The 19,970-nt window shown below is 34.6% G+C and overlaps 1 protein-coding gene across 1 annotated transcript in view; it reads left to right on the top strand.

Annotated features, from left to right (window-relative positions):
* Window positions 1-13,812, top strand: part of LOC111051287 (ADP-ribosylation factor-binding protein GGA2) — a 31,633-nt gene extending 17,821 nt beyond the window's left edge. Inside the window, exons 8-11 of the mRNA XM_039436949.1 lie at window positions 4,707-4,851; window positions 6,770-7,284; window positions 9,968-10,218; window positions 13,426-13,812. Of these exons, the coding sequence (XP_039292883.1) occupies window positions 4,707-4,851; window positions 6,770-7,284; window positions 9,968-10,218; window positions 13,426-13,551 (1,037 nt within the window). The 3' untranslated portion in view covers window positions 13,552-13,812. The remainder of the gene's footprint in view (window positions 1-4,706; window positions 4,852-6,769; window positions 7,285-9,967; window positions 10,219-13,425) is intronic.
* The last annotated feature ends 6,158 nt before the right edge of the window (window positions 13,813-19,970 follow it).

The raw sequence follows: 19,970 nt of genomic DNA on the forward strand, positions 1-19,970 counted from the left end.
GTAAATTTATATAGAATGATTCCAAACAGCTTTATTAGAGCCGAAGATCCACAAATTAAACAAGAACAGGTTGATTTGAATATTTTTATCAATAAAATAATTGTATTCTACATCATTGTCACAATATTGTCAATAATTAGGATTTCAATATTGGTAAGACTCCATTATCCTATTAATATAAATCTTTATCTTATCGTGTGCAGTAGGTGGCTAGCCGAATTTTTCATGAGTAACGAAGTTGTTATTTTATTTTTCTACCCAATCCAATGCCTTTTGAAGTAGGTGATACAGTTGATGTTGGTATCTATGATACGCTGGAGGTTCAAGATATTGCTAACTTCAAGCCGGATAATTATTTAAATAGTAATACAGAGAGTTTACTCAACTTATTGCATATGAACATAAGGAGTGTTAATAAAAATTTTGATCAATTTATATGTTACCTGAACCAGTGTGAAACAAAATTTCATGTGATAATTTTATCAGAAACATGGATAACTGAGGACTCTCAATGTAATTTTATTATGGATGGATACCGAACTATATATAAAAAATCCAAATATTCAAGAAGCGATGGTATCTGCTTGTTTATTGACAATAGCATCATAGACTTCGAACTGATTGATTTAGAAATAGATAAAGCTAACTCGATTGCAATTACATTCACATTTCTAGATAAGAAGTATACGCTGTTGTCTGTCTATCGCTCACCTTCACTTAATATTGTTGATTTCATAAACAGTTTCGACTCTCTTTTGCAAAATACTAATAATGGAAATACATTTTTGGTGCTAGGAGACATGAATTTGAACCTATTAGAAAATTGCAATCTAACGAACGAATACTTGAGTGCTGTTCATTTAAATGGATTTAAATCCTACATAAATATACCAACAAGAATTCAAAATAATACTAAGACATGTATTGATCATATATTTCTCAAAGATAAGAATATAAATCCTGAAAACATATTAGCAACTGTAATCGAATCAAATATTACTGATCATTTTTGCACAACCATCCATTTAAATCAGAATAACATAAAAACTAAGAGTATTTCATCGACTAATGATATAGTCAAAATTGATTATGAAAAATTATGTCGTAGCTTAGAAGAAGAAAGATGGGATAAGATATTTAATAGCAATACTGAAGACATTGATGAGTTAGTGGATGCTTTTATAAATACACTCACGGACCACATTAAACTTAGCTCACGATCTTTTAAGATACCTCATAAAAGAAAACCACTGAAGCCATGGATAAGTCAGGGCATTATTAATTCTATAAGAAAGCGAGACAAGATGCATAGGAAACTGACTAAAGAACCATTTAATATTAGATTGAAGGAGGAATATAAGCGATATAGAAACACTCTGAACATTTTGATCAAAAAAGCAAAAATTGAATACTATAATCAAAAGTTTCTCAATTATAAAGGTAATATTAAGAAAACTTGGGATTGCATAAAAGAAATTACCAAAACCAAAACTAAAGAATTTGAAGCTAGAATTGAAGCTGTCGTACTAAATAAACATTTTGCAACAGTAGGCCAGAAATATGCTAAAAACCTAATTCAAAATAATATAATTGAAATTCCCGAAACAATCTCACCTAGAACCTTACATAGCTTTTTTCTAAGCCCAACCAATGTTACAGAAATAAATAAATACATTCATGAGCTAAAACCAAACTCTTCTCCAGGTGCGGATGGCATAAGTAGCATATGTCTAAAGAAAATTTCAAACTATATTGTTTGTCCTCTTGAATTCATAGTTAATAGATGCTTTCTACTAGGATATTTTCCCAGAAAATTTAAAGTAGCCTTAATAAAACCGATTCCTAAATCCAATAAACTTGATGATCCACAAAATTATAGACCTATTAGTCTACTCAGCAACTTGTCTAAAATCATGGAAAAAATTATAAAAGCAAGACTGTTGAATTTTCTTGAAAAAAATAAATTTATTGAGGGCAACCAGTATGGATTCCAAAAAGGTAAATCTACCAAGGATGCTGTGTTACATTTGACAAGTATAATCGACAAAAATTTCAATAGTAATAAAAAAACACTTGCTGTATTCTGTGACTTAGCGAAGGCGTTCGATACAATACCACATTCTATCTTATTAAACAAGTTGGAAAATAGTGGAATAAGGGGGATAGCAAAAAAACTATTCGCAAGCTATTTGAAGGATCGAACCCAAATTTTGGAAACTGATATCCAGATTATTAAAGATTATGGTCTGCCACAAGGCACTGTACTATCGCCTCTTATGTTTTTGATTTATGTGAATGATTTATTGAAACTACGCATTCCGAATGGTATTGCTCTATCTTTTGCCGATGACACTGCTTTAATCTTTTCTGGCTCAACTTGGGATGAAACATTCAACTGTGCAAATCGCGGTCTCTCAGTGGTCAAGTCGTGGTTAAAAAGTCATATTCTAACATTAAATACAATAAAAACTAAATATATAACTTTTTCGCCTAATAGAAGCGGTCAACCTTCAGAACATTTAAAACTAATAATACATAATCATAACTGCGACACTCCCAACTGTACTTGTTCAACTATAGAAAGAGTTAAGTCAATGAAATATTTAGGAATTACGATTGATCAGCATATTAAATGGGACATTCACATCCAAAATCTTTGTTATAAATTAAAATACTTGATTACAATATTTTACAAAATTAATCAATTGAAAGACTTGAACATTCTCAGAACAATTTACAATGCATATGCTCACTCAATCTTCCACTACAATATAGAAGTATGGGGAGCAGCCTTTGACACCCATTTCAATAAACTTTTTACTATTCAAAAGCATATCATCAGGGCTGCGCTAGGAAGACCAAGACGCTATCCTAGCAGACTAATATTTGATGAGATAAACTTACCAACGCTTCGCCAAACGTACATAACAAACTTAATTATATTCATAAATAAAAATACACATCTATTTACTCAACGCAATGTCACTTACAATTTAAGACCAGCAAGTGTAAGTGCTTACAGTATAAATTTCACTGCATTGTCAACAATGAATACCGATCTCCCTCTTATATCTAATGGTAATATTAATTACAATTTTCAATTGAAACTAACTATACCTTGTTGCTATAGTGAGGTCCAAGTTATAATGGCATTGGAGAAAGGTAGGAGAACAACGTTGCCGATCCTCTGTCTTGTCAATGCCTTCAATGACAGTAGCTTATACAGGTTTATTGATGTAATATTAACGGTTTTTTCTCGTTTTAAATAATTGACCGAAGCGAAGCTGAGGTCTTAGTTTCGACTCGATCGCGTTTGTCTGTTTGTTTGTTTGTACCGCAGTTACTGTCCGATTTGGATAAAATTTGGTATACAAGTTCTTTGAAACAAGGCACAGAAACGTATGTGTAACGATTTTTGATAAGACCTCCGGTTTTAATATAAATTGTGCCGCTCTAAAATGTGCTGTATTGAATGAATGGTATCGTTGGAATGCTATCGATAGAGGACAAGTAGAGTTGTCAGCGGTGAACCTTGAAACGTCTGAGCCGCTCCAAATCATACTGTATTTATTAATTGAAGAAAACTTCTCACTTGATTGCACCCATTTCTTCTTCCCTTTTCAACACGATATTTTCCTGTTTCATAGATGAATAGTTTCTAGACCTACCGAACCGGCCGGAGACATCTCAGCTTAGTTAGTTAGCTCTTGTTTTCGCTTTAGTATGAGATCGGAAACCGACTTGTGAGCATAAACATTCTGCATAGGCATAACAAGCCGCCATAACATTGAATCCACTTTTCATGAAAAACATTATTAGCAACCTCCTGTCATTGTCACCAACAAACCCATCTTATTTAGAATCATTTTCCGTCTCACTATCGTCTGTGAGACGATTCATCGTCTGAATTGCCTACTGCATATTCCAATTTTTCTATCAGTTGACCGATTTCTTATAATTTATTGTAAGAAAAGTTGTAATATTGTGAATATGGGGACAATATGAAGGTACTTCTTTGAGAGACATTTATAAGTCCGGTGTCCCTGGAAACAATGTCTTTAGCACGTTCAATGGAGAAAATAATAGGTGACATGGATAAATATTCACAATTTACTGTACTTTCTTAATGGCCCTTCTCATTAGTTTGAAAGTTGTAGGCTATTCAGCGAGGTCTACTGTTCGCAGAACTACTAGTAAATTATATTTCATTAAGCAAGAAATTATATTTTTAAATAATTTCAAAATGAATTTTCATAATTAAGATGAAATATTTTGTTAATTAATTATTAATTATTCTACATTGTTAAAAGACGAACTGGCAACAGAGAAAAGCGAGAAAGAAATAGTGCTATCCGCTTTGCTGATTGATAGACAAGGATAGCAATACCATTGCTAATCAAACACTGCCATTATAACGTGGACCACACTATGTAAAACATTATTCCAACAAAGAATCTCTGATTGAAATGGAAAGTATTGTGATGAAAAGTAGTTCAATGTATTTTTGTGTACTTGAGAAGTTGATATTGTGGTAATTTTGACAATTACCACAATTATTGTGGTATATTTTTGACAATTTCTTAGTATTTTTCATTCAATAGCTCAATGTAGTGATACAATTTTTTATTAGGTAGTTATGAAGAATGTCTTGACCCATTCTTTCGCTAGAATTTAAAAAAATGTATAATAATTGTTTCCTTCTACAGCTGCTGGTGTTGGGAGTAGCCTAGTCAGTGATCTGATGGACGACAAATCTAGTAAAATGAAGGCCCTAGAAGATCTCGATAAACTTGGAGCTGAACTGCTACGAGAGAGTCTACCAAATACTGTTAAACCATCACAGCTCATAAAGTAAGTTTCATCATAGAGAAAATATAGCATAAGAAGATATCCCGTGGTTTGTAGAATTCATTCAAAGTTTGGAAGTTTTGTATCAAATTATGGTGTTGTGTATCAAGTTGAGATGATACTGTATCATGTTGTGTTGATACTGTACCATGTGTGGTGATACAGTATCATTTTGTGGTGATACCATAGAGAAATGATAGCATAAGAAGATATACCATGGTTTTTAGAATAAAATTCAAAGTTTGGAAGTTTTGTATCAAATTATGGTGTTGTGTATCATGTTGTGATGATACTGTATCATGTTGTATTGATACTGTACCATGTGTAGTGATACAGTATCATTTTGTGGTGATACCATAGAGAAATGATAGCATAAGAAGATATCCCATGGTTTGTAGGATTCATTTAGTTTGGAAGTTTTGTATCAAACTATGGTGTTGTGTATCAAGTTGATGTGATACTGTATCATGTGGTGATACAGTATAATTTTGTGGTGATACCATAGAGAAATGATAGCATAAGAAGATATCCCATGGTTTGTAGAATTCATTCAAAGTTTGGAAGTTTTGTATCAAACTATGGTGTTGTGTATCAAGTTGATATGATACTGTATCATGTTGTATTGATACTGTACCATGTGTGGTGATACAGTATCATTTTGTGGTGATACCATAGAGAAATGATAGCATAAGAAGATATACCATGGTTTTTAGAATAAAATTCAAAGTTTGGAAGTTTTGTATCAAATTATGGTGTTGTGTATCAAGTTGAGATGATACTGTATCATGTTGTGTTGATACTGTACCATGTGTGGTGATACAATATCATTTTGTGGTGATACCAAAGAGAAATAGAAGATATCCCATGGTTTGTAGCATTCATTCAAAGTTTGGAAGTTTTGTATCAAATTATGTATCTTCTTTTGTATCAAGTTGATATGATACTGTATCATGTTGTGTTGATACTGTATCATGTTGTGTTGATACTGTATCATGTTGTATTGATACTGTACCATGTGTGGTGATACAGTATAATTTTGTGGTGATACCATAGAGAAATGATAGCATAAGAAGATATCCCATGGTTTGTAGGATTCATTTAGTTTGGAAGTTTTGTGTCAAATTATGGTGTTGTGTATCAAGTTGATGTGATACTGTATCATGTTGTGTTGATACTGTATCATGTTGTATTGATACTGTACCATGTGTGGTGATACAATATCATTTTGTGGTGATACCATAGAGAAATGATAGCATAAGAAGATATCCCATGGTTTGTAGAATTCATTCAAAGTTTGGAAGTTTTGTGTCAAATTATGGTGTTGTGTATCAAGTTGATATGATACTGTATCATGTGGTGATACAGTATAATTTTGTGGTGATACCATAGAGAAATGATACCATAAGAAGAAATCCCATGGTATAGGTTGCTCATGTTCCAAATTTCACTGTTAACTCAAGCCGATTACTGTCTATTATTACTGTTTTGTTGGGGCGAGAGTGGTTTTCGAGAAATTTGCCATCAAAAATTTAAAATGGCCGCCATTTTGAAAATTTACATAGAAAATTTTTTATTTTATTTTTTAAAGTTGTGTTTTTATAGCATAAATATTCATGCCAAATTTCAGATCAATACAACATTTCGTTCTTGAAATAAAAATTCATAAGTGAAAAAAACAATATGGCAGCTATAAGGATAACCGCTGAGTTTTGGACACTTCAAATAGGACATTTGTAGTCTCCTATCAGCCAGGAACAATACCCTTAACGACACTACTTCTGAAACACTCTGTATAAAACTATGAAATTGAACCTTCAAGTAGGGTTTCAAACAGATTCCAATTAAACACATACGCATTATATAAGATATTTGAGATATAATTGATCATTATTAACAAGTATCAAAATTATTTCTAACTCAGGAACACGAGCAAAGTACCGATGAACCAGCTGAATCGCCTGATCGAGTCTCCACTACATCAAGCTCCGCCTCCAGTTACCGCCTCCAAGCAAGAGGCGGACTTTAATCCACCTCCAGTCACCGCCTCCTCACTTCCGGTCACCGGCCCCTCACTTCCGGTCACCGCCTCCCCACTTCCGGTCACCGGCCCCTCACTTCCGGTCACCGCCTCACCACTTCTGGTCACCGCCTCCTCTCAAGACGCGGACGACAAGTGTCTCGACCTTCTGATGGACGACTACGCGGACCAACCGCCCCTAGACTTCAACGGGGCCCTGGAGGCGGCTCTGCCTCCACTCACCATTCAGACTACAGACTACAACGGTGCCCTGGAGGCGGCACTGCCTCCGCTCACCATCCAGCCCAGGGAGCAACCGCCCCCGCAAGTCAAGGAAGAGTCTCAGAAAGTCAAGAAAGAGTCTCACACCCCGATGCCGTTGGGTGACGTCTTTGTTCCTTTGGAGAATGCTAAACCAGGTAGGCTTTTAATCAAACAATTGAACTAGTTATCTATACTTCTAATTATCTGTGAACAGTAGACCTCACGCAGTATTCTCATCCACAAGTACCTGATTGAAACTATAGACCTCATGGAAATACAGCAGTAGACTGGCTTCTCCACACATCTGTTTAATCACTTGTCAGTTGATTTATGATGAATAATTCTATAGTCTGATTTTTACTCCAATATTGGCGTATGAAGGAGGCTCATTTTTCCTTTTATATTATCCTTGAAATGCAAAATTTCCAAAAACCTTGTATATTCGTCGACGCGCAATTAAAAAAGGAACATACCTGTAAAATTTCATGAAAATCTATTACCGCGTTTCGCCGTAAATGCGCAAAATATAAACATTCAAACATTTAAACATTAAGATAAATGCCAAACCGTCGACTTGAATCTTAGAATTCACTTTGCTCGGTCAATAAATAAAAATCGAGCCTCAAATTTCGACATTCAATAACTTATTTATGTGTGCTCTGAATTTGATGATTTTTGTTTAGTTGTGTTCGTTATGTTCAGGACCAGGTTTATGGCCTATCAAATTTATAATCCGACTTCAGGACTCCTTCATACGCCAATATTACAGTAAAAATCAGACTATAGAACTTATAATTCATCATAAATCAGCTGATAAGTGATTGCACAGATGTGTGGAGAAGCCAGCCTATTGCTGTATTTCCATAAGGTCTATAGTTTCAATCAGGTACTTGTGGATGAGAATACTGCGTGAGGTCTACTGTTCACAGAACTACTAGTATAATCATTGCGTCACACAACAGCCGTCGGTAGATAGTAGACAAGTAGACAAGACAAAGCCACACCCAGAAATAAAAATCAGCTGTTATAATCATTGCGTCATCGAACAGCCGTCGGTAGATAGTAGACAAGAGTGTGTGCTGCTTCATAACCGCCCATGTATTTTATTCTATATGCCCCTACTAAAAACAAAATGACTGTTCTGTAATTAACCATCCAGCAGTGCGGCCTCAGGTTAAATACTTACATGCTCTAAAGACGTTGCTCTGTTTCGAATAATTGTGCTGTCTTCGGTGTTTAGAATTATTAATTAATTTTTAGTAAATTATTACATGAATATATATATCTCAGCACAAAGGAAGTCCATATTGAGATATAAATGTAAAAATACTGATTGTTGTATAATTTTTATAAAAATATAGTGATGCATCAGATTAAGCTAAGGCTAAGCACTCCTGAGGAGGCGCGGCTTGGTGATACAAAGTGTTGATCGTAAGAAGATTGCCTTATCACACCGTTCCACGTCATGTCCGATCCAGTGTGTGTGAGTTCTTCCATTCAAACCAATAAGCAAGAAGCACCTGGATCAAAATGCTGCATCGCGCCTCCTCAGTTGTGCATTCAGCTAAAGTGTGTCATGAGATGCATTAACTATTTGGCGGTATGAAGTTCGCCTGGCCAGCTAGTTTATTGATATAATAAATTTTTTATTCCACACATTTTTTTCAATTTCATTCAATCTCACCAGTAACAAACAAAGAATATTCTTGGGAAATAGAGCATACTATGGCAACATGAAGCTTCTAAAGAAAAGGCTCATTAGTAGGGGACCGCGTCAAACTGGGCGGTAGCCCAGTTTATCGTCACCCCAGGTTGTCGTCGGCCCACTATGTCGTCAGCCCAGTTTGATATCATCCCCATCAGTAGAAGCACCAAGCCATAGCCACCTCTAATAAAAGGTCCTGGCCTACGATATTGCAACGTCGCAGTGTACGCCTAGAATCTAATACATGATTGGTGAAAAAGATCAGCTGGTAGTTTTTAAAATCTTTTTCACCAATCATGTATTAGATTCTATGCCAACACTGTGACGTTGCAATATCGTAGGCCAGGGCCTTGTATTAGAGGTGGCTATGACCAAGTCTAAGATTTATGAATCCCTTATAAGACCTTTAGTTAACTATGGCTCTGAATCGTGGACTTTGACTTAATACGAAAAGCACAATTTAAGTGTATTCGAACGAAAGGTGCTTAGAAAAGTGTACGGTCCTGTTATAGAAGCAGAACCAATGATGAACTTGAATTATTAATAGAAGGCCGTAGTTTAGTACGCTTCATAAAGGTACAGAGACTAAGATGGTTCGGACATATTTATAGGATGGATGAAATCAGAATGCAAAAAATGGTGCTTAAAGAGAAGCTTCACTCGAGAAGGAAACAGTGCAAAAAAGGTTCATGTCTTGTTTAAATATTTATGACCAATAAATTAGATATTTAGATAATTTTTTGAGCTCTTCAGAATCAATACAATCGTCAAAATAGTACATGTAAATAAATATTTGATTTATTTAACTAGGCTATTTATTAATTTAAATTATATTTATAGGCGAACATGCGCCGCGAACCTTGCTGGAAGACTCTAGCGGGATGATAGTGGTTTTAAACCTGCGTTCGCCAACAGTTGTGACAATGCTCGCGAACATATGCGACTGTGTTCGCGCCAAATGAAACATTTCAATTGGTGGTTCAGGCAAACAGGCAACGCGCATCCTTCTGGAAGACTCTAGCGTGGTGTTGCACCTGTATTCGCCAACAGATGTGCGTGTGTGTTCGGTTGTGTTCGCGAACATTTGTGACCGTGTTCGTGGCAAATAACCTATTTCAATCGCCGTGTTTCAGGCAAACATGCGCCGCGCACCCTGCTGGACGACCCTAGCGGCATTGTAGTTGTGCTGCACATGTCCGCGAGCCGTCCGCGAACAGATGTGACAGTGTTCGTGGTGACGGCGAGCAGTCGACACACGTCGGCCATCACCAACTACCTGTTCCAACCGGTTGTGCCCAAGTCGTGTCGTCTCAAACTGCAGCCGCCCACTGCCACAACGTTGCCAGCTCATAATCCGTTTGTGTCGCCCGCTGTCATAACTCAGGTGAATATCTAATCGAATCAGTTCAACACAAAACACACAAAAGAAATCAAAATACAAATTTCCCATGAAATTAAAAATAAGTATTTAGATCTCAGAAAAAGCATTAAGAATAAATTAATATTCTTGACTATAGTGAGGTGCACGTTATAATGGCAGTGTTTGATTAGCAATGCTATCCTTGTCTATCATTCAACAAAGCGGATAGCGCTATCTCTTTCTCGCTTTTCTCTGTTGCAAGATCGTCTTTTAACAATGTAGAATTGATAATTGATTAACAAAATATTTCATCTTAATTATGTGAATTCATTAAAAAATATAATTTATTGCTTAGTAAAATATAATTGATTATTTTAAACGAGAATGAACAGTTAATAATATCACATCAATAAACCTGTATCAGCTACCATCTGTAGAAGGCATTAACATGACATAGGTTCAGACCTTCAAGTTTAAGGAATTATCATTCAAGTTTAGACCTTCAAGTTTAAGGAATTATCATTCAAGTTTAGACCTTCAAGTTTAAGGAATTATCATTCAAGTTTAGACTTTGTTACCAGTATTAGTGTAGAACTTGTGTACCAATTTCCAATTTAGAACACGTACCTGTGGTGGAAAATCTTGAACATATGACCGCGAATAAACGACTTTGGACACGGATATTGGTCGACAAGGTCGAGATACTCGGTGGCCATCTCCCAGCAGGGGGGGTTGCGACCCTCGAAGACGGCCGGGTTGTAGAGGCTGTAGAAGGAATTGACAAGACTGAGGATCGGCAACGTTATTCTCCTATCTTTCTCCACTGCCATTATAACGTGGACCTAACTATAGTCAGCTATCTATACAGAATCAAACCTCACACTCTGAATAGATTTCTTCTTTCAAATTTAATCTTGATTCTTGATATCAGACGTATTTCATTCTAGGTCTATGGCCCGGTTACACAAAGATCCCTTAAATTTTAACCTTGATTAAATTCCGCAAGAACCAATCAGAGAAGTGTTTTATGAAAAGAAGGCTTCTCTGATTGGTTCTCGGACATTTAAACGGGGTTGAAAGCAGTGGCGGCTCGTGATCTTTTAGCTTAGGGGTTCAACCTCATGATCTATTGGGGAGAAAGGTCAAGAGGATATAAAGTATTGGGCATAATCAAGTGTAAAGGGCACTGATTACGGAACGCAAAGAATCACTTTTCCGCTCTAGTGCGGGAAAAATCTTTTCTGCACTCCAGATTTGCAACATGGCAACGCAAAATACTTAGTAGGTTATATGGAGCAACAGTGCAGCAAAATCAAAATGAAGTTGGTAACAGTGACTGCTGTGGCTGCTATAGTGAGCAGACGTGCAACCAAGCACAACGCGCTAATTATTATTAATTACCGTATATATTATAACCAAGGACAACGAGGACTTTAGGATTTTAGGATTAAGGGTTTTATCAATAATAAAATTACACAGAAAAACATTTGATGCATTTCAGGCAATTTTACCCATAATTACCCACTTTTCATATTCAATGGTAACTGTAGGAAAAACTTAATGTGAAATACGTGCGCAAAGTTCCTCTGCTGCACTCAAGAGACCATTCCGCCCTCGCCTACGGCTCGGGCCTAAACGTTTCTTTCGGTGCAGCAAACTGTCACTTTGCGCACTAGTTGCACAAATAACTATTAAGGAATAACTCCCCAAAGATTAAGCATATTCTCTACAAAAAATCGATTTTTTGTCCTGTTCATATTTTTCTTGTTTGATTTTTACTTTGGGAGTTAATCTACCATCATGTTTTATTTTACACCTATCCTCAATATTAATAATGTTTGTCTTTAACAAATACTGTTGCTCCGCTAGAGTCTAATTGAAAACTTGACAAACTGAAATCTTGATAAATTTAAAATAGGCCTATAACCATCCTCGGTAAATTGAGAATGTCAAGCTAATGAGTTGAGTAGTTGAGACGTGATGATGCGTCATTCGTGAATTATTTATCCCCTACGTGTATAAGCCAGTTCTTTATTTATTTATTGTACAGAGCAAACAAACTGAACCTTATTCATATTTCTTCATCAAAATGCTGTTACGGTAACACAATAAATTATATTCACACTCTCACTAGAACAAAATGGACATACTAGAAATACACACGAATACACGAAACACACTATAAATTACTAGTCTATATCCTTCAACACGCAAAACAAATTTATATAACAAAAAATGCAGTGAAATCTATCACAACTGTATACAGTGTATACCCGATACCGTACCGTATAACCTCAAAAATTTCACGCTTTCTACTTCTTGTTTACCGCCTTTTTACTGTTTACTGCCACCAAATTTGAATTTATTGGTTATGTTCAAGATGGCACTGCTACTGAATCCGTATCACGGATACTCACGATTCATTCCGAGGTTTACCGAATGCTTCACTTGCCTCGGCTAGGTTCGGCTAATCTCGGATGAACTCGTGGAAACGTGGTTCAGACAGGATGGTGAACCAAATCCGTGCTATAGTGAGGTCCACGTTATAATGGCAGTGGATAAAGATAGGAGAATAGCGATGCCGATTCTCTGCATTAATTAATTATATTTCTACACCGTCAAAAACATAATTGGCATCGTTGTGGACCTAGAAAAGGATAGTACCACCGGCTTTGTCGAATGATAGACTAGGATATCAAAACCAAAGTCGATCAAATACTGTCATTATAACGTGGAACTCACTATAGCAAACCGATTCCCCTCCTCTGTTCCACTACCTCACCAAGCCCTGTTTTGGGGTTCACAACGGGGAATGAACACTGCCTTCCATCACCACCCGTCTCGTCATGCCATTCGGTGCTGTTTCAAGAAAGCCACTCCGGCACCGGCCGCAAAACATCGACGTTAAGTTTACGTAGATGAAAAATTTTGTGATGTAATTTCATGAGTATAAAATAAAAATATAGAGTAGAACTAGCCGTCAGGCTCGCTTCGCTCGCCATATCCGTCTAGCCAGGGGGCTCCGCCCCCTGGACCCCCGGCTGGATCGTCCAAGAATGAGATCAGCAGGCTCGCTTCGCTCGCCTGCATTTTTCATTTGGGCATTTTTATCACATGTTAGGACAATCCAGTCGGGGCTCCAGACTAAACGGCTGGCTTAAAAGTTAACAGCCTTTTGTGCGACCGGGTGAAAATCTTTGTGTTATATTACAACAAATTTTTTGTTTGCAGGTTATGCTGGTTGCTAGTCTTTCTTTCGAGCCGATCAAGCTGAAGTACGTGGTAAGTTATACAATGGATGGAGAATCAATGACAGAGATGGGAGAACTCGATCAAGTGCCCTTATTAGATTCGTGAGAAATGCACCCGATAATTCTGTGCCATTCTCTCATATAAATCACTGCGAATTCAATATGGAAATGCTACTTTAATTTGAAATTCTATCGAGAATGCATGAATTAAATGTTGAGAGTAGATCTGATTTCTAGTTAGATCCACGTGGAGAAAGATAGGAGAACAACGTTGCCGATCCTCTGTCTTGTCAATGCCTCCTATAGACGGTAGCTGATACAGGTTTATTGATCCAATATAATTGTCCATTCTCGTTTAAAATAATCAATTATACAGGGTTATCATAAAAGAATGGTGCGGTTTCGAACATTGTTTAAAGAAAAACCAAATTACTTACAGTTAATGTTTTTTATTCAGCTAATTTGTCGTCTGAAACAGTTTTACATGATTAATAACTTTCAATAAGTGCGCCCTTAGTTGCTCGACAATAATGTCCAAACGATAATAAATTTCTCTCTTAACATTCGATAACATTTCTTCGATTATGGTTGTCATTGGTTCTTTAATCCTGTTTTAAAGTGGTTCAGTTCGCGATTTCTTGTGAATAAACAATGTTTTTGATGTAAGTTTACAAGAAAAAATCTACCTGAACCACTTAAAAACAGGATTAATGAAGCAATGACAACCATAACCAATGAAATGTTAGCGAATGTTTGGAGAGAAATTGATTATCGTTTGGATATTTTGTCGAACGACTAAAGGCGCACATATTTAAATTTATCAATTATGTAAAAAACTGCCTGAGACGACAAATTAGATGAATAAACAACATCAACTGTAAGTAATTTGGTTTTTATTTAAACCTTGTTCGAAACCGCACCATTCTTTTATGATAACTCTGTATTTTATCAAGCAAGAAATTATATTTTTCAATAATTCCATAATGCATTTTCATAATTATGATGAAATATTTTGTTGATTAATTAATTATTTCACATTGTTAAAAGACGATCTGGCAACAGAGCAAAGCGAGAAAGATAGCGCTATCCGCTTTGTTGAATGATAGACAAGGATAGCAATACCATTGCTAATCAAACACTGCCAAAACAATATAATATTGTATGTGCTCTTCAATTGAAACACAATAAACGATGTCAAGTACCTTTTTACTTTTATCAAAACATGACTATAGTGAGGTCCACGTTATAATGGCAGTGTTTGATTAGCAATTGTACTGCTATCCTTGTCTATCATTCAACAAAGCGGATAGCGCTATCTCTTTCTCGCTTTGCTCTGTTGCCTGATCCGTTTTTAACAATGTAGGAATATAATTAACAAAATATTCTATCTTGATTATGAAATAATTGAAAAATATAATCGATTATTTTCAACGAGAATGGACAGTTAATATTACATCAATAAACCTGTATCAGTTACCTTCCATAGAAGGCATTGACAAGACAGAGGATTGGCAACGTTGTTCTCCTGTCTTTCTCCACTGATATTATAACGTGGACCTCTCTTTAGTTCTAACTCTTCAAGAGTCATGTTTTTTCATGCAGTTTATATTTATTATCAAACTACACAAATGCTTTTGGTTTTTGTAGTCAGCAACCTTATATTATGTTGCTAAATACCTCGAGTGGAATTGTAGAATTTATTTGAATTCATTATCTTTGAATAAAGAAATTGTAGAAGCTAAGAGTCCGGTGAATTCTAAAATGATTCTTGATCAATATGCTTGGTACCTATCATGTATCCTATGTCAACATTCATCGAAATTAATTATTGAACATTGAAATTACAAATTACTACAACAAAGAAATTAATTAATGCAACATGAATCACTGTAACTAAGCTATTATGAGCTTTTGTGTCTTTAAATTCAAGCTTAGGGGAAAATTTAAATCCACTACAGTACTGAAATTAAATTTTAATTCGAACAGTATTATTCAACATTTTAAAATATAAGTTATGTACTTATTGATATTTAGGGCCGGTTTCCGAGCTCGGAATTTAGATAAGTTCTAGACTTTAAACAGCTGGAGTCAGAAAATTGGCTTTCCGAAACGGAGCCACTACCTCCGTAAACAAAGCCATAGTGCATTCTGGTGACGTCAGCACAGGTAGGACTCCTACACCAATAAAAACACTATCTGATGTAGATCAGCTGAAATCAACGAATTTTTATTGGTGTAGGAGCCATACCTGTGCTGACGTCACACGAATGCACTACAGCTTTGTTTACGGAGGTAGTGGGCGTAGACGCAGTTTTTATGATAATCTTTATTTTCTCATTTCTATAATTGGAAACGTTTTTCCTGGACGAAATAAAACATTACTAAATAATTAAAAATAGATGAAAATGTACACTATTTTCTCTCAATTTTATTTTGTGTTCAATTTTCTAGTTTTTCAAAATCTAATTTAAACGTGGACTACGACTTAGGTAAGCCAATTTTCTGACTTCAGATGTTAGTCTAGTAACTTAGCTAAATCCCGAGCTTGGAAACCTGCCCTTAATCTCTCATCCATCTGTTCTTAAAGAGAGAAAACTATTAGTGCAATATATTTATTTAATATTTCATTCATGAATTTCTCACTTACTACTTACTGTATTAATTTGATCAGTATTAGAAATATGTATAATGTATCAAGGTCTGAGAATCTCAACCATTACTGTATTGTGCTGAAGAATATTATTTATCATTCCTTAATAATAATTGTAAAAATGTATTTTCTTCTGAAATATTATGATGCTTTAGTGCTTGTAATCAAGACTGAAAGTGACTGTAAAAAAGAAGATTTCTAAAAAAAATAATTTTCAATCAATATTAATAATATTGATTTTTGTAAAAAGAATTGAATGTCTATATTCTGCGATATGGATATAATGTGTATACGGATGAAGTTATTAAAAACTAATGATTAATCGTCATAATATTTATAAAATTCCCTACTCTTCGGTGTTGTAAATTAAATATTATGTATTATTTTAAAAAGTATGATTAAACTTGAAAATTATGCAACAGAGTAATTACGCCGAAAAGTATGATATTATTTTATAGGTTAGCATATTATCGGTCTCAGATTTATTGCGATATTCCAAATTTTTACGGCTATTTTTTTCAGTGGAAATGAATATTTAGGTTGTTAAATTAATTGAAACTACTTAACGATGAGCTCAATAAAATTGATTGGCATTCAAATATTGTCATCTGTAATTAAATTGTTTATTCTCTTCATACAAAGGACATTTCAAGATTGAATTATTTCAAACCGCTTTGAGCTTTGTACGAGAATATTTTTAAAGTGATTGGATATTGTTCTTTCAGAATCAACCATTGAAATAAGATGTTTGGAAATTGTTTATTACAAGTAATTAACTTCTGGAATGATAGTGGTATGTTTAGTGCACAAAAAAGCCTGTTCAATTTTCTAGTTTTTCAAAATCTAATTTAAACGTGGACTACGACTTAGGTAAGCCAATTTTCTGACTTCAGATGTTAGTCTAGTAACTTAGCTAAATCCCGAGCTCGGAAACCTGCCCTTAATCTCTCATCCATCTGTTCTTAAAGAGAGAAAACTATTAGTGCAATATATTTATTTAATATTTCATTCATGAATTTCTCACTTACTACTTACTGTATTAATTTGATCAGTATTAGAAATATGTATAATGTATCAAGGTCTGAGAATCTCAACCATTACTGTATTGTGCTGAAGAATATTATTTATCATTCCTTAATAATAATTGTAAAAATGTATTTTCTTCTGAAATATTATGATGCTTTAGTGCTTGTAATCAAGACTGAAAGTGACTGTAAAAAAGAAGATTTCTAAAAAAATTAATTTTCAATCAATATTAATAATATTGATTTTTGTAAAAAGAATTGAATGTCTATATTCTGCGATATGGATATAATGTGTATACGGATGAAGTTATTAAAAACTAATGTATAATCGACATAATATTTATAAAATTCCCTACTCTTCGGTGTTGTAAATTAAATATTATGTATTATTTTAAAAAGTATGATTAAACTTGAAAATTATGCAACAGAGTAATTACGCCGAAAAGTATGATATTATTTTGTAGGTTAGCATATTATCGTTTTCAGATTGATTGCGATATTCCAAATTTTTACGGCTATTTCTTTCAGTGGAAATGAATATTTAGGTTGTTAAATTAATTGAAACTACTTAACGAAGATCTCAATAAAATTGATTGGCATTCAAATATTCTCATCTGTAAATAAATTGTTTATTCTCTTCATACAAAGGACATTTCAAGATTGAATTATTTCAAACCGCTTTGAGCTTTGTACGAGAATATTTTTAAAGTGATTGAATATTGTTCTTTCAGAAACAACCATTGAAATAAGATGTTTGGAAATTGTTTATTACAAGTAATTAACTTCTGGAATGATAGTGGTATGTTTAGTGCACAAAAAAGCCTGTTGAATTTTAATTATGATTAAATACAACAAGAACCAATCAGAGAAGACTTATTTTCGATGAAGACTTCTCTTATTGGTTCCTGTGGCATTTAATCATGATTTAAATTTAACAGACTTTTGTGCAATTGAGCATTATTGTCCAAATTTTGACATCCATTTATATTCTATATTATTCATAGGCCTACATCACACAATATGTTTCAATGTATAATATAGCTTATGTTAATGAAAGCTGCAAAGTATACTATCATTAAAAGTTGATTGTAAAGTTATGAAATTGTCCATTGATAGATAATTTCTTATCATGGTTAAAGTATTATGTAGCCTAACAATAATAATACAGTGTATATTATCTTAGTAGCCTGCTTGTAATATAACTTTTACTCATAAACTGTATTACAGGAAATTGTCAATTCCAATTTTATTAATATTTATTTATTCATACATTGATAGATACAATATAATTCTCAACTATGAATGATTGGGGAAGGAACAACAGGCTTAAAACCCAATGCTGTCCCTTTCCCAAATTTGGATAGAAATTTTTGTCAATTGACACACTATTTTTGTTAATTCATATGTTTTTTCAATTATCAATTTTTATTGTTTAATCACACTTCTACTGTTACAATCATTTTTTAATAATTTAATTACTATGAAAGCTTTTAATTTTTGTGAAAGGTAGTATAGCACTTGAGAAGTAAATCATAATATAATCTTGGTAACACTTATTTGCATTTGTAAGATTTTGTGCCGGTTGCACAAAAGCCGGTTAATTTTTATTTGTGTTTCTGAAAGTTTAATCCTTCCACCTAAATTCAATGAACCATTTTCAAAGCATGATGTTCATAGGTGATCAATAGAAAGGCACACACTGGTGTCGCAAGACACGCGTCTCAAGACGCGTGTCGTATCTTATCAAATTTCATGAGACATGCATGTCTTTTGCATGTCTCTGTCGCTTGTCGCATGTCTCGTGATTTTTGGTTGTATTACAGACTGAGCATGAGCAGTGACAAAGAGTGCTCAGTGTTGGCAGTAGACAGTGGCTGGGGCGCATGCGCGGAGTGATGTCCCGCGCGACATGTGTCGCATGAAACCGGCTAACCGGTTTCGTGCGACACTTGTCCGATACACAGGCAATGCCTCGAAAATATGTCGCAAGCAGTGAGTAAGCTCTGATTTTACAACATAGGTTGGTTGTTGGTTTCATATGCGACATGATTCGGACATGAGATTTGTCATCATGTCTACGACACCAGTGTGTAGCCCGCCATACATTCAACAATTTAAGCTAGTTTTTATTTAATTAATTTGGGGTTTTTATTAATTGTTCAAATAGTTTTTTGTGTCTTTACCACATGGTTTGAGAGAAGGAAAAAGAAAAACCAGCAAATGTAGAAGAATTCTAATATTAGAATAGTATGGAGAAGGAGAGAGCTAAAGAGTATGAAAAAGAGAGAGGAAGTGACAAAGCAGAAGCGAAATAGAAGGAAAAGATTGATTCATAGAATTGCTATAAAGATGGGATTGGAAAAACCAGAGTATAATGATTCATCAACATAGAATTCATGCTTGTTAAATTCGTTGATATTCCATTTTCATACTCCAATTTGATGAACATAATAAACATTGGTTAGATAGTCTGTAGTGAGGCCCACCTTATAATACGTTGGCTGTTGCTATCCTTGTCTATCATTAGACAAAGCAAATAGCGCTATCCATTTCTAGGACCACAACGTGGCCAGATAGTTTTTCAGCAATGTAGACAAATAATTAACAAAATATATAATCTCAATTATTGAAATTTACTATCCAATCATTGCAAAATATGTTTTATTAGCGAATGAAATATAAGCTTAATTGATTATTTTAAACAAGAATGAACAGTTAATACAAGGTGCGTCAGAGAAACTTACTTATTTGAAAAAATCCCGTGTTTTGAATTGGTCGTGCAGAGGGGCAGGATGGGGCGCATCTGGAGGAGGAAGTTGTCAAATTTATCCTCCCTCAAGTAAATAGCCA

This window comes from Nilaparvata lugens, chromosome 10 (assembly GCF_014356525.2).
Source record: "Nilaparvata lugens isolate BPH chromosome 10, ASM1435652v1, whole genome shotgun sequence".
Lineage (NCBI taxonomy): Eukaryota > Metazoa > Arthropoda > Insecta > Hemiptera > Delphacidae > Nilaparvata > Nilaparvata lugens.